General features: G+C 44.8%; 1 protein-coding gene across 1 annotated transcript in view; it reads right to left on the bottom strand.

Moving 5' to 3' along the window:
- Window positions 1-9,523: 9,523 nt before the first annotated feature.
- Window positions 9,524-15,674, bottom strand: part of CTHRC1 (collagen triple helix repeat containing 1) — a 20,164-nt gene continuing 14,013 nt past the window's right edge. Inside the window, exons 5-6 of the mRNA XM_045287191.1 lie at window positions 14,588-14,804; window positions 9,524-9,783 (exon numbers count right to left, since the gene is read on the bottom strand). Coding sequence (XP_045143126.1) covers window positions 9,641-9,783; window positions 14,588-14,804 — 360 coding nt within the window. The 3' untranslated portion in view covers window positions 9,524-9,640. The remainder of the gene's footprint in view (window positions 9,784-14,587; window positions 14,805-15,674) is intronic.

A 15,674-nucleotide genomic window follows, 5' to 3' on the forward strand; every position in this document is an offset into this window, starting at 1 on the left:
CTGTGAGGCAGAATCGCCTCAGTGCCACACAATCGCGCCACCAGAGGGGGATGATTAAGGACTGTCCTGGGGAGGCTGAAGAAGTAGACATTAGACACTACAGTGTGGTGGTGAAAACAGGTTTGAAAGCCAAACTGGTTTCAAATTTCCTGTTTGCTCTCTGATCTGAGGCGAATCACTTCCTCTCTGTCTCAAGTTTCCTCATTAATAAATGGCGTCTCAGATCCATTCTGTTGAATCAAAGCCTGAGGTAGGGGTTCTTGGGCAAGTGATTTATTGAGGGAGTCCTCTTCAGAGAAACCTGTAGTGGAGTGGAAAACACACAAAACTAGGATGGGTCAGGAGAGAAGTGCAGTCACCATCTGGCTGTACAGGGCATTCTGCAGGCTGGATTGCACTGCAGAGGGCCTGCCTAGAGGCAAGTGGTGAAGTTCTTAAGTTCCGAAGTCACTTAGCCATTGACTAGGTAGGGAGAACTGGGAGTAGTCAGAGAGCCAGTGTCTCAGCCAAGACCAGTCCTCCAAAGAGTATGTGTGCATCAACCCCAGAGTAGGTACAGGTGTAACATCTGCTGCAAATGGCGACTTTAGTAAACGCCCCTAACTCACGTTATTTAGGAAGCCTTGGGAAAATTTGGCAAGACTTACAGGTGGTGATTGCATAACATGATTTATGAGTTGAAAGTACTAAATTACATCTGAAAAATACTGAGTTGGCAAATGGATAATGTATTTTTATAACCACCCAGAAAGCTGATATCTCAGGATTATAGCAACAGAAGTACTTAGCACATTGCTTGGACCAATAAGCATTAGCAGCGGCCAGGTCTTGAGGATCCTTGTAGTCTATGGAAAGGAGTTTGGATTGTGTGAGAGAGCTTACTTATGATTGAATGGAGAAACAAGGCAAGAAGTATTGGTCCTAGTTAGGAAATTTATAGAAGCCTCAGCAAGAGCTGGTGGTAGTGTGGAGTTGGGAGCAGTGATTTGTGGCTTAAGAGAGCCAGAGAAAACCTTATGGAAGGAAAAACATTTGAGCTGGGCTTTCAAGGAACCTTGAAGGGTGGAGGAAAGTATAGGTGACATTTCTTGTATAGCAAGTTGCTCCCTAATGTAATGAAAGGAATAGATGGAAGATAGAGCTGAAAGATTGGAGCCAGGTCATGAGGTTTACTAAAAAACCCATTTGGATTTTAGTTGATTTTTAGAAGTGATAGTAGTTAAAAGACATCACTATATCCTAGGGGTGACAGAGGAAGGCCAATCAGACAAGAGAAGGTTCTGCTCTCAATTGTAAACCCTAAACAATTCTTAAGATAAGGCCCCGCTTGATCCATAGCCTCATAAAGTGATCCCTGAAGATATGGTTGCTAGAAATAGGATGGTGTCTGGCTATCCGGAAAAACAAAACAAAACAACTGAGGTCTTAAGCAGTCATTTAAGTGCAGTGCCAGGTAAATCCACGTGGAAAGCAGAACTGAGATTCTGAACACCTGATTTGCAGAAGGCAGTGGACAACAGTAAATACCCAAAATCTTATTTGCAGAGTCTCTACATTGATTAATCCTCGATTGAATTCCCTTTGGCCATTGAACAGGGATGTGAACAATCTTGTCCCCTGACACGGTGAGTTAGAAAGTGGATCACTGCAGATAGTTTACTTTCAATTTTACATCTTAACATTGTTTTCCCTTTTGACCTATTTTTAACGTCCTACTTTTTATTGCTTTTTGCTTTCTTTGGAATGAGATTGTTCTGTGTGTTATTTTATTGCTGCTAGGTTTTTGCTTTTTGCTTGTATGATTTTCTTTATATGAATCCAGGATACATAAACTTAGAGGCAACTAGATAAAGTTTCTTGGGGCTACAACAGGGAACGTTGAGGCAACAAGAATGCTAAAAACAGTGGCTGCAAGAATGAATACTGTTCTAAAACTGGTAATGATTATATAACTCTTTTGATATGCCAGATCCATTGATTTATATGGTGTGTGAATTATATGTCAAAAAGATGGATAAAAAAAGAGGAAGCTCAAAAGGACGGGGAGGCAATTATTAACCATGTAAATATTTAAGGAGGTTGAAGATCAGTGCCACTGATAACTCATACCAGACTCAAATTAGAGGCTGCAGACAGATTGCAGGCAGCTAAGGCGGGTGGAGGGCAAGTATTCATTTCACTAGAGGCTCTTTCCTGGATTGAAGGCCATAGAGGATAGGAGAAAGAACTCGGTTTGAAAAAGTGCTGTGGGTGTAAAAGGGTGGACACGGGGAAGATTGGACCAGAGAACTCTTAAAAAGTGCGAACTCTTGAAAATAAAAAGAGGCCAAAGAACAAAAAAAGCCTTGCTGGAGCTAACCTCCAGAGGACACTGGGCCGACTGATCAAAGGTGGTGATGGGCACATGGCTTGTGAAAAGGCGATTACATTTCAGTGTGCGCATTTGTGGTCTGATGAACTATAGAAAGTCAGGTGTGTTTTTTTAAACACCACACTAATAGCTCGTTTGAATATGCCAGTCGTCAGTCTGGATTTTCCTTTCAAGATGGACATTTTCTTGAACATAAAGTCTGTCAGATAAAATATGTATTAACACTCATAGTGAGGTAGCCTTTTTCCCCCGTTTTTTTTTTTTTTTAGCAATTACAAAATAACTTACAGAAATAAAACACTGTGAAATGACATACCCTTTAATTTATGCCTGTTTTCTGAAACTGTGTTAGGTAACATGCTGGAAATAAGTGGAGTTTTAGATTACTTAAGTCTTAAGTTTCTGGAGAGTTAACTAAGTGGCTGAGAAATGACTCTGGGACACCTGTAAGAGTACCTGCTTCTGACTGCCCAGGATCCATTTCACTTTTTTCTTGGAGCATGTCTGAATTTCTGTTGGGAACCTAAACCTTCCTTTAAGCTCTACAGTTTAGAAGGACTCTTCCCTAGTGTGTTTTTTGAGATCACCTATTACAGAATTTTATTTTTTGCATCAAATTTGAATATAGAATAATTGTGACTTTAGGCTTGTTCCATTCAAGGATAGAAAGTAACAAAACCATTTCAGATTCAGCAGGTCAAAGGCAACCGCAAAAAACAACTCATTGAGTGATTTGCATTAACCTCTTTCCCACCACAGTTCTAAACTCATTCAAATGGCACAAGAATATGACTTTGCTACATGACAAAATCAAAAGGAGAAAAGTGAGGCCTGTATTTGTGGGGTGGGCATCTCATACCAAGCCCAGAATCATACAGTCAAGCCCACCCTTGCACAGGCCACTGAACAGCCGCCTCTGAAATGTATGGCAAGGAAGAAGAGAGCAGAACACAGGCGCTCTCTCAGTGAGCAAGTTGTTCCCAAGAGGAGAGAAAGTACTAGTGCTCATTTTCTCAAATTCATCAATCAAATGATGTTTGTCTGTATATAGGTTCAGTTGGGAGAGGGAAACCACAATAATTTTAAAGAGAAAAAGAATTATGAAGGAGAGTAAATGCAATACTGCCATCAGGTTGTTTCTGACAGAACCTACAGGACAGACTAGAACTGCGCCTTAGGGTTCCCAAGGCTAAATCTTTACAGGAGCATCCCACCTCATCCTTCCCTCATTGAGCAGCTGGTGGGTTTGAACTGCTGACCTTGTGGTTAGCAACTTTATGCTCACTCCATAGAGCCACTGGGATGCTAAATGGTGCCTTTATGCCGAGGGAGAGTTCCCAAGGAAGACAAACTCGAAAGAACGGGTATCCTTTACTGCGTGGTGGAATTGGCTGGGTTGCCCAAGCCAGAGATGTTTTTCAAATTTCTAATAAATAATCCTCTTGGGTAGCCAAGCTGAGGTTGGGGGAGCAGGCGTGCAGGGGGGGTGTCGGGCTTTTCTACAAGTGCAAAACCGAGAGGAGGCCTTATCCACACCTTACCAAGACATCCGGGGCAACTCTCGGGGCAGGCAAGCCAAGACTGCTGGTGTGTCCAAAGAGGGAGACAGCACACAAGGACGGGAGCCTGTGGTGTGTAACTGAAGAGGGCCGCAGCAAGGTGATTCCCAGGCCTGAGGCCGAGCCTCGAGAGAGTCAACCCCAAGCCCAATGACCTGCCCTCCAGTTGGTTCTGATCAGCGACCCCATGGGGCAGAGGAGAAATGCCCTTGTAGGTTTTCTGAGACTGTATCTTTTTTTTTTATTAGCTATGGAGTAAACAAACGATGTATTTTTATTATTTGTTTCATTTTGGTCTTAGTAGCTCAACTGTTAAAGTTTATGTTCTTCATGTTTGTTTTGTTTTATTTATTAGGATTAATATATCAAATCATTCCATAGTTCTAGCACGTCCAGCAGAATTGTACAGTTGCTACCACAATCAGTTTGCAAACATTACTTTTTCTAAATGAACTCCTTGACGTCATCACCCCTTCACCCTGCCACCACCTCCGTCCCCCTCCCCTCAAAACTCTTATTCCACACAGCAGGGGTACTCGAACTTTTTAAACGGGGCCAGTTCACTGTCCCTCAGACCCGTTGGAGGGCCGGACTCTAGTTAAAAAAACAATGAACAAATTCCTATGCACACTGCACATATCTTATTTTGAAGTAAAAAAACAAAACGGGGCAACAACATCTGGCGGGCCGGATAAATGTCTTCAGCAGGCCGCAAGTGGCCCGCTGGCTGTAGTTTGAAGACCTCTGCTCTAGGTTCATCAGTCCTGGTTTTCATACCCCCTGTGTTAGTCTGGGTACTTTAGAAAAACAAATCACAGAAACATGAATGAGTGTTTTATATAAAAGTTAAGTGCACATCAAGAAAATATCCCAACCCAGTGCTGCTCAAGCCCACAAGTCCAACATTAGCCCCTATGTCCGATAACCATTCCACAAAGTCGTCCTCCATCTCACAAAACACACACTAATGTCAACTACAGGAGGAAAGCCGAATCAGTGAACATGTAAGCATCTCAGCGCTGGCAGGGGTCTCCACATGGCTGCTCCAGCACCTAGGGCTGCATCAGGGTAGGTCCATGCAGCTTCTCCTCTGGGATGTCTTGCAGGAACTGAGCCTTGCCAGCTGAAGCAGGGAACTGGCTAAGGCAGCTGCACCATGGTCCGACCATCAGAAAGCAAGAGACCTGAGAACTTGAAAGGCAAGGCTCACCAAGCCATTTATCCCTTCGCCCTTCAATTAACCCCATGTGTTTATCAGCCAGGTTGGCACAATAAACTAACTACCTCACACCCCCTCCCACCAAAAACAAGCAAACATATACTGTGACTTCAAGGACAAAACACTCCCGAGATAGCTCCTAATAAACAATTAAAAACCAAGTAAAACAGTAAACCCCGAAATATGTAAGATTTTGGTCACCACATCAGGTCTAGCATGGATCCCGTTGACAAGTTTTAACTGCTCACATCAGGCTTCTTTTCTGCCTTTGACCTAAACTCCACTCACAGATGCACTCTGCTTCTCTGTGAGAGTAGACAGGTTCATCTTTCTGAGGTTAGCAACCTAACCCTCAACTGACAATGTGCCCAGAGCTCCCTCAAAGGAGTGGAGTGTCTGTTTATTTTGGGTGTGCAAGTGGGAAGACCATCCCTCAATGTCCACAAACACCGCACCACTGACAGTTCATGGAGTAGGAGCAGAAGGCAGAATTCAGCATCAGAAACCCGGAAGAGAAGCACTGTCCCGCCAGCAGCCTTTCTGAACACAACTCAACCTCATGCTCACCCTCCAGAAGAAATGCTGTAGGGATGAGATTCAATAAACTGGTTACCCCCATCCCGCCCAAACCCACTGTCCTTGAGTTTCTGAGTCTCAAGTCTTGAGGGGAGCAATCGCACCTTTCGCCTGTGGAGTGTGACTGGTGGGTTTGAACTTGCGGTTAGCAGTCAAGTGCTTACTGACAGCACCACCTGGGTCAGTCCACACCTATGGCTACCTGGCTTCCAGAGGCACACTTCTGCCGCGACAAAGCAACCAACTCTACCCTCTTTTAGCAAAGTTCTCACTCTTCCCCAGTATGAGACGCCACACCGAGTCCTCAGTCACCACAGCCATTGCTGGCTACGTTCGTTGCTCCTCATATTCTGCCACGATCCCACTGCGGATTCTGTTAGCTACAAACTGCATTGTAAAATTAACTTCCAACTTATATGTCAAATAAAAAGGGGGGAAGGATGGGAATACACACACAAACACAAATAACATGTAAATCTACTATAGACCTTGTTCCTATTATTAGTCATGATGTCAACATTTACATCCAGGGCTTTTGCCTTCAACCGTCCATTCATTCCATATTTCCCTTGCCGATGGCCAGAACTTCTGCGTGCTTTACCTGGTACAATGATACAAATCTTCCCTCCTGCAGGGCCCAGCCTTTTTCTCGCTGCTATAGTTTTCTATTCATCTTTCTGTGGCGTGCAGAAGTACAGAGAGGCACCTTGGAAATCTCCCGTAGTCCTAGCTGCTTCCACTGTGGAGCAGCTACTCAATTTCCCTTGGTAATTAGGTTCATTGACAACAGCGGACTGATGACTGTTCCCTTAACTGGTTGATCCAGTGGGTTCAGCAATGCTGAATGGCCAGCTGGCTGGCTGTGGTAGGCAGAATGAACGCTAATTAATCCCTGCCCACTCCCCACCATACACACCCTATGTAAACTCCCCTTGAGTGTCGTTGGGACCTGGAACTGTAATTTACTATCACCTTTGTGATTATGCTACCTTACGTGGCAAAGTGATGCATCACTAGAAGGTGAGGGAGCAGAGGACCCCATCAGGTGACACTGTTAAAGGGGTGTGAGATGGCCATGCGCCCAAGCAGAGGAGCAACACCGAGACTGAGACAGGCACAGTGGGGGCTGTGCTTCCTGGCCCTGGGAAGGCAGAGGCCAAGGGATCACCTGGCTGAGAGGCTGAGGACCAGAGAAACTTGGCTGCTTGTTGCTTTTTCCCCCCTACTTATCAATTTTTATCTGTATACCAGTTTTATCTACATTTGATGTATTCTGCAATTCCCATTTTTCTCAATGTTATCTATAATTTGTTATGATCCGCATAGTCGAATGCCTTTGCATAATCCAAGAATACAAGTAAAAATCTTTCTAGTGTTCTCTGTCTTCAGCCACGTTCCATCTGACATCAGCAATGATATCTCTCATGCCACGCCCTTTGCGGAATCCAGCTTGAATTTTTTGCAGCGCCCTGTCAATGGACTAGGGTTTGGGATCCAAAATACATGCTTTAAAACAAAACTCAGTTGAGGCTTATCTTAAATCAAGCATCAATCTATGTGAAGTGTCACCTAAGTTCACATGGCGTAAACCAGCTCATGTGATCCAAGGATTACATATAATAAAATCCAAGATCAGAGGAGGGAATTGTTGGAGAACTTAAATCCTGCGCACCTGGTTTGCAGAAGGCAAAGGATGACAGTGAAAGCCCAAAATCCACTTGCTGAGTCCTCAATTGGAATTGGAATTCTCTTGGATCATTGACCATGGCTCCTTCTATGTCTATTAGAATGACCAAAATCAAAATGTCTGACTATAATAAGTATTAATGATAAAACTGGAACTTGAATCCATGGAACTGCTGGTGAGAATGTAAAAGGACAGTAACTTTGGAAAACAGTTTGGCAGTTCCTTAGAACACTAAATATACAATTCTACACCACCCAGCATTCTCAATCCTAGAGAAATACATCCCAAAGAAATGGAAAAAAAATGTGTACACCAAGATTTGTATGTGTTCAGTGCAGCATTATTGATAAAAGCACCAAACTGAGAACAATCTAAATATCTGTCAACTGGTAACTGGATAGACACCACCTGGCATGTCTCTACAGTAAAATTAAAAGCAATAAAAATTGAAGTAATTTTTAAAACAATGTTTAAAAAAGGTTAGTCTCAGGAACTCACAGGACAATTTTACCCTGTTCTGTAGCTTTGAGTTGTAATCAACTCGTTGGCAGTGAGTTTGGTTTTTGTACATAGCATCACTATGAGTTGGAATTTAAAATACCTAACAACATACTTGATGTGTTTCTAAACACTGTGATTGTTTATTGATGCCCGCATTCTGTCATTTTTGCCGGTGGAAGTCTGTTCGATATTTTCATCCTTCTGAGAGGTCTTTAGTCACCTTGGTTTCCAGGATGTTCCAGGCTCATATGATACATTTCCTGCTGAAAAGGAGAAGACACCAGCTATTTCTCCAAAGAGCCTTCATCCTCATTAGTAGGAAATGATACATAGAGATCATAATTTGGGCACTGGTGGATTGGTCACTGTTGTTAGGCCTTTTCAGTAAACGAAGTTAGGAGATTTGGTGGTTGCTATTTAAGATGAAATACGTTACAAGTTCATACGGGAACTTTCAAGTCCAGTCCAGATTTACTTAAATCGAGAACTGATTTCCTTAACTTCATCAGTCTTACACCTCCACCAGAGGTCTTGATCTCGCCCTCCTGTGAATTGCATGCCCCCCCTCAACGTCTGTGACACTCAAAGCACTGCCTTTGTTAGCTGCCTTCATGTCAACTTCCAGTGCGCGGCAACCGGTGGTACAGAACAGAACCACTCCACGGGCGTCTGGGCTGGACTAGTCACCGATGCAGTCCGTCGGCCGGTCCTTGCTTCTGCAGTCCTGCTGGGGGGGATGAACTTTAGGTGAGGAGCAGGTTACCAACTGCTCACACCACTCGGACTCCTACCAGCACATTCATCCTGGATGTGTTAATATTTTTGTATGTTTCTGATCTTCGCTATCAAATGGTAAACAACCTGCAGGCAGAGTCCATTAGTTTTACTCTTTTTAAAATAAAGATAAAATTCCTAAAGGGCCAGTATATTTCCTGACACATAAACACCCCTTCTTTTTCGTATTTCAACAAAATGTGGAATCGTACTAACTATACAGTTACTAAAAATCAATATATGACTGCTAAATAAGGACATGCAAAATTATGTTTATATTGAGCTTTTCAGATACAGACTCACTGTCATCGAGTCAATGCTGACTCATAGTGACCCTAGAGGGCAGGTAGAACTGCCCCTGTGGGTTCCTGAGACTGTCACTCTTTGGGGGCTTAGAAATACTCTTCTCTGTCCGTCGGAGTGGCTGGTGGTTTTGAACTACTGTCCTTGTGATTAGCAGCCCAACTTATCACCCACAATGCCACCAGGGCTCCAGCTACAAATGACTATCAACTCTAATTTCAATGGCAGTTAGTTGCAAGGCATTAAAGTCATTTGAAATTAGGTTTATTTGACAGTTATAAACCAGTTCTGACCATTTACAACTTATAAAAAGGTTGGCAACTTCAGTATTTTAAAAATGCTATAGTAGCTTTGACATTTTAAAACATGCTACACTAAGCAAATGGGTAAAGCTGGAGACCACAATGACAACCCAAAGTATAGATTCAGGAAACATAAAGAAAATACTCAAATCAACTAAAGAATCACAACCTTTCTGATAGAAATAAAATGAACAATACTAGATTTTAAAACAGTGTGAAATCACACTTTGGTCTGTAAACATGTGGCACTTCATTTTTATTCAGATACAGATACAAAACTGATATCATATGCAATTAAGAAAAACATTCAAAAGTATGGTAAAGCGAGGTCGAGGTGAAACTTAAAGGCTACTTTGGTAATTCTTCAATGATGATACGAGACACTGAATTCCATCCAGTAGAGGCATCTCCTTTTGGGTAATCTGAACAGGTACCAACCCAAATAGCAACATCCACCAACCCAGCACCGATTCCTTCACAAAGTCCTTCCACTGCAAGACAAAGATGGAACACACACAACTCTTTAGGTCAGCAAAGTCTCTACGTTTCATTGTTTTAGCAAACAATGCAATCTGCTTAATGCATGGCTAATCCCAAAACTTGATAAGGATCTAATAAAGATAAATTCTCTTTTCTAAGTTGGTATATAAATACATATATATTCCATCCTAGGAGTTAAGCTTAAAAAACAATTTACTTACAGATCCCAATCATAAAGAACAGAATGTATTCAATAAGAGATAACCTAAAAAACTTTTTTAATGGCAATTCATTTAATTAAACCAAAGGAAGCCTACACTTTAAAAAGACACAACTTTGTTTTAATAATGCAAGTTATCTTTTAATGGAGTACTTATACTTGATGCTTTTAAAATAAAAGATAGTGCTTTTGTAACATTAAAAGAAGTTCTAACGTAAGCATTCTACTAGTCCTGCAAGTTGGGAATCAAATTTTATACAGAACTTCCTCACAGTTAAGCAAAACAAAGACTTCCTTTCCTCTATATTCTAAGCTTTAAGTTGGTACCCTTTTCAATGCCTGCAAGACTTTCACAAACTAACAAAACAACTTGTATTCCACCTCACCAACCAAGGAGATTACCATATGATGAAAACCTATTTCTCCCTGTGGTCATTTTAACAGGCAACTTTAGTGCCTTTTGGGGGAAAAAGAAACTGTAGGTTCCCAGATTCTCGAAGGAGATGGACTGACATACCGGGAGCGTACACACGTGACTGGGGACACTTTCTGTGTGGTGGGGGCTAGAGAGCCCCAGGGATGGAGGGCTGAAGCAACCTGCCTCCTCAGCTATTGCACCAGGGAATCTAGGCTGGTCTCTCAGAATCTAGCAGCCTGGCTCTAGTTTAGGTCGTTGCCCAAATCTGGCTAGCTAAGTGGTGGATGCATAATCTCATTTAATCTGGTATTCTCATACCAAGTCAAGTGGCGGTGTCATGAATTCCCCAAATCTGGATCTCTGTGACCCAGAAACCTATCCCCTCCCCCTATGACACTCTGACTCAGGAAGCCACCTTGGGGCCAGCGTCAGCTTTACACAGGAAAGATGAACGGTCACTTCATAGTCTTTGGCAAGTGAAATTATGCGTGTTGAATGAATGATGTAGTACTGCATTACTTTATTTTGGTGGCGGTATTGGGTAAGCACAGGACTGCTACCCATTAGGTAGGTGGTTCAAACCCACCAGCTGCTCTGCAGGAGAAATAGGAGGCCATCTGCTTCCATAAAGGTTTCCAGGATAAGCCCACAAACTTATTTGGCCCACTGCCGCCTTTTCAGGAAGAAAAAAAAATAATAATAAGCACCCCTCAGTAATGAAAACTTGTGTAATTTAGCCCATAATCCGATTGTTCCAGCACCCTTCTAAAGGGGCATTATGACCCACTTTGAGAAACACTGATTTACTGATCCTCTGAAACCCTATCTGGGATCAGTGAGTCAGAATCAATTTGATAGCAGTGGGGTTTTTTGTTGTTGTTTTCTAAACGGGCTTGGAAACCCAAAGGGCAGTTCTACTCTGTCCTATAGGCTTGTTATGAGTCAAATCAGCATGACGACAGTGAGTTTGTGTTTTGGCTTGCAGTACCTACTATAGTGCTTTCTGGAGTAATAATGTAGTACGGCAGCTTATCAAACCCAAACCAAGAACCCACTGCCATCGAGTCTATGCTGAATCATAGCATCCCTATAGGACCAAACAGAAACTGCTCCACAGGGTTACGCAAACTGCCAACATGTATGGGAACAGGCAGCCTCATCATCCTCCCACAGAGCAGCCAGCAGGTTTGAACCACCAACCTTGCAGCTAGCAGTTCAATGCTTAGCCCACTGTACCACCAGGAGCACTGGCAGTTCACAGGTAGAATTCTTGCCCGTCATGCAGGGGGCCCGGGTTCGATTCTTGAATGCAGCAGGGTGTTAAGCACCTAAAATACGCGGGGGTTTCAAGAAGCTCATTAAAAAGTCCGTTATTTCTGTATTCCGTTTTTTTCCACCACCTATTTTGAAGGGCCCCTCTTACGTCGGATTAGGGGTCCTTAACCTCTTCTCCTCCTGGACCCGTGTAACAGGAGATATCCAAGTGCTCCTCAAACTGCCACGGGCGTGCCCAAGGTGCTAAGCCATGCTCTGACGCACTACCAATTCACCCCTTCTTTTCTCCTCCAGGAAGAGTATGAGTGTTCTGGATAAAATAATGATATTACAGAGGTGACCTGTAATCTGCCTTAACACAAGACTATCCTTAATAAATTACTTATGACACTCCACCCAGCTGATCAGCACCAAATGATTTCCACATCATGGTTGGGAAGGGTGATCGTGAATAATAGACGACCTCTGTGATACAGTGCCTGGCCCTGAGGCCTACAGCCGAGCCAGCTACTGAGCACGCTTTAAAGATCCTATCACTGAAAGTAGCTGCCTTCACCAACTACCATGGAAACATATATCACTTCCTAATAATAATTAAAAAAAATATATATATATATATATTTTTTTTTATAGCTTGGCTTTCCTCATTCCAGACACTACTACTCAGATGAAAAGCGTCTCTTCCTTTTCAGCACAAGTGTCTAGGGCAGGCGTGAAAAGGCTTTTAGATCTGATAACACAAATTAAAATGGAAAAGGCTTGGGAGACAAAAGAGCAGAGTTCTGCTCTCGCTTTGCTGCACGCTTTCCTGTCTCCTCTCCTGGGCTGTGGCTGTCGGGTGCCGTCTGGCGGCACATGGAGACCCCATGCGGTGGAGAACTGCCCCATATGGCGTCCTAGGCTGTAGACTTAGGCCAGCAGATGGCCCGTCTTTTCTCCCACAAGGCAACTGGTGGGTTCCAACCACACCTCCCGGTTCGCAGTGGAACACACGACCATTTCACCCACAGAACTCCTCCCTCCTGAACCGAACCCACCAGAACCATTGCTGTGGAGTCAGTTCTCACGCACGGTGACCCTGCAGGCAGCGTGGCACTGCCCCCACCCCACCCCCTGCACAGGGTCTCCCTAGACTGTGATCTTCAGGGAAGCAGCTTGCCACGTCTTCCTCCCGCAGATCCACCAGGGCTCCTGGCTCGGTTAAGACCTGTTATTTCGATGGGCTGTCTTCACATATAAATAGCTTCCCTAGATTGGCTAGGGTGCTGTGAGGGCTTGAGGGAACACGTGAAAGGGGGACAGCCGATTCTTGGGGGACCAAGTGTGCTATGTTGGTTTGTGAATGTGACACCTGACCTGGATCCCTTGAAGGAGGCTGAGGTATGAGCTGAGCTGGTTAGCGGTGGGGCCGAAGGTGGCTTTCCTTCTTCCTTCTGCTGATTTTTGGCATGGGTTTAGTAGGAAACTCCTTCACGCGGGAATAACGATGAGGATAGTGATGGCTTTATCAGAGGGGGTCACCTTTGGGGTGCCACCCCCACTGTAACCCGAGAAATCAAAACGGCCTTCAGCCAAACATTGTCAGTGGAGGTGCTGGGTGATGTTAACAGGTGTTCCCCCACCACACCCCCTTCTGCTTTAAAGAGCCCTGGTGGCAACCATGGGTTAAGCATTGGGCTGCATCGCCCAAAGGTTGGCAGTTCAACCTCACCAGAGATAGATGAGGCTGTCCGCTTCGGCCCATAGAGATGGGCATTCTTAGAAACCCTATGAAGCAGTTCTACTCTGTCCTCTTGGGTCACTACGAGTTGGGATTGACTCAAGAACAGTGGGCTTGGTTGGGTCTTCTGGGTTTGGGTATTTTCTAAATTTTCTTTAATGGACCTGAAAATAATTTCATCGAATGTATTCTTCTCGCCCTGGTCATGAGCAGTGAAAGCAGTCATCTGGCAAGCCAAAGGCCAGTGGTTCAAACCCACCAGCTGCTCCACTGGACAAAGCTGTGGCCGTCTGTGCCTGTAAGGATATGCAACCCGAGGAGCCCTGTGGCACAGTTCTCCCCTGTCCTACTGGACAGCCATCGGCTTGCTTTGTGCTTTGGGTCTCTCCTAGTAGGTAGAGGGAAAACACCCCACAAAGCAGGGATGGCAAAGAAAGGTTCTCTTTGACAAATTCAGCAGAACTTTTCCACCCTTTTAAGGACAAAGCGGCAGCATCAGTCTTTTTACACATCTAAACTAGTGGTTGTCAACCTCGGCTGAACACTAGAATAACCTGGAGCTAGTCCGGAAGGCCCGTTGCCTTGGAGGGCGGGGAGGACCCAGCATGGACCATGGTTAAGGTCCCCCAGATGAGCCCGGGGAGAACGACTGCTCTATGGCATGGCTACTTCAGCGGACTGTGCCTTTTCAACCCTGGTCACTGCATCAGAATCCTCAGGGCGGGTGTGGATGTGGGGTCCTGTCCCCAGAGATTCTGATGCCATTGGTCAGAGATGGGACCCAGCATGAATAATGACATGCATTTAAGATGCCCACGTAATTCTAAAGTGAAACCTTGGAGAATCATGTGCTGGGAACCTGACACAGCCTCCCATTTAGAGCAGTTTCCCAGAGTGGGCCATAGCGCCCATGGGGTGGGGCACTGGAATGGTCCAGGGGGCTGCAAAAGCAGATACCTACACTTTATTCTGGGCTATGGGCCAGAGAACAAAAGTTTTTCATTGCCAGGGGGGCGCTGAGTGATTTATTTTCCTCTGAAAAGAGTGGCTGGCCAAGTACATTTGGGAACCTATGCTTCAGACCATCGGGTTTTTGGAGGGTGAGGGGCAGCTAGAGATCAAACCCAACAGAACTCATTGGGAGCCTCGGAAGCGCCGACGGAGCGTCGTCTTTCTACATACCAGAAGACGTGCGGTGAATATTAATTGTCGAATTCAGCTCCGGGCTTCCTTGGTCCAAGTAAATGATAGCTTCAATGGGAAGAGGTCCTGAGCATTCGGCTCCGTTGAATGTGAAGTACCAGCGCTGGCAGCACGCGTTCCTGCACTTGAGTCGCAGCGAGCCACTGAACAGCACCCTGAGAGCGCTGTTGGAGCGCATCTTGGTGAAGGTACACTCCTGCCGCAAACACAGAGAGGGGCCTCTGAGCATTGCTGTTTGAGCTGAGGGAACAGGCTCTCCAAGTGTACTGTGAGTTTGTCCCGCACACCCCCAGTCATGCCACCGTTCACCCTTGCACAGCCTGCAGGGCAGACAGCGCCTGCCTCCATTTCCTCCTCTGGGGTCTATGAGCCAGCCGCAGCTCTCAGGAGGGGGGCTGCCTATCGGACTGGCCTGCACTGCAGGTGACTCGAATTGTATGAGGCACCGCTTGGAGGTGGGATCTGACAAGGCTTTTGCCTGGTTTGGGCTTTTTTAATGGGAGATAAGTCTTCTGTTTCCTGAGTCCTGAGCATGTCGGGACAACGCCTTCCTTTCAAGGAGGCCACGTTCATGTGAAGACCACACGTTCAGGCACTCTGAATGGCAAACACCAGATAAAGGCTCTAGCTAGAAAGCAGTGAGGCAGAGTCTAGAGGGGCGGATTTGACCCACTAATCCTACCTCCTGAGTCCAGAGGGACCAATGTGTCCTGCCCAATTTTACCCGAGAGTTCAGAGTAACCCACCAGTGTAACCAAATCCATACTTCATAGAAAACTCTCATTACTGCCCCGTGATTCAGCACGGCTTCCATTAATGAAAACACATAGGATCAGTAAATAATTCCAAGTGGAAAAGAACTGTGTCAAGAAAGGGTTAAGACACTCACTTTGTGCACAGAGAGGTGCCATGAAAGACGGATGAGAGACTCTGATGCAGGAACTCTAGGAATATCTGATGGTGGCTGGCAGCATCATTTTATTTTTTTAATAAATATATCATTTTATTGGGGGCTCTTACAGCTCTTATAACAAACCATACATCAATTGTATCAAGCACATTTGTA

The sequence above is a fragment of the Echinops telfairi genome, unplaced genomic scaffold, assembly GCF_000313985.2.
Source record: "Echinops telfairi isolate 266 unplaced genomic scaffold, ASM31398v2 ScPeMD7_1;HRSCAF=3_0, whole genome shotgun sequence".
Lineage (NCBI taxonomy): Eukaryota > Metazoa > Chordata > Mammalia > Afrosoricida > Tenrecidae > Echinops > Echinops telfairi.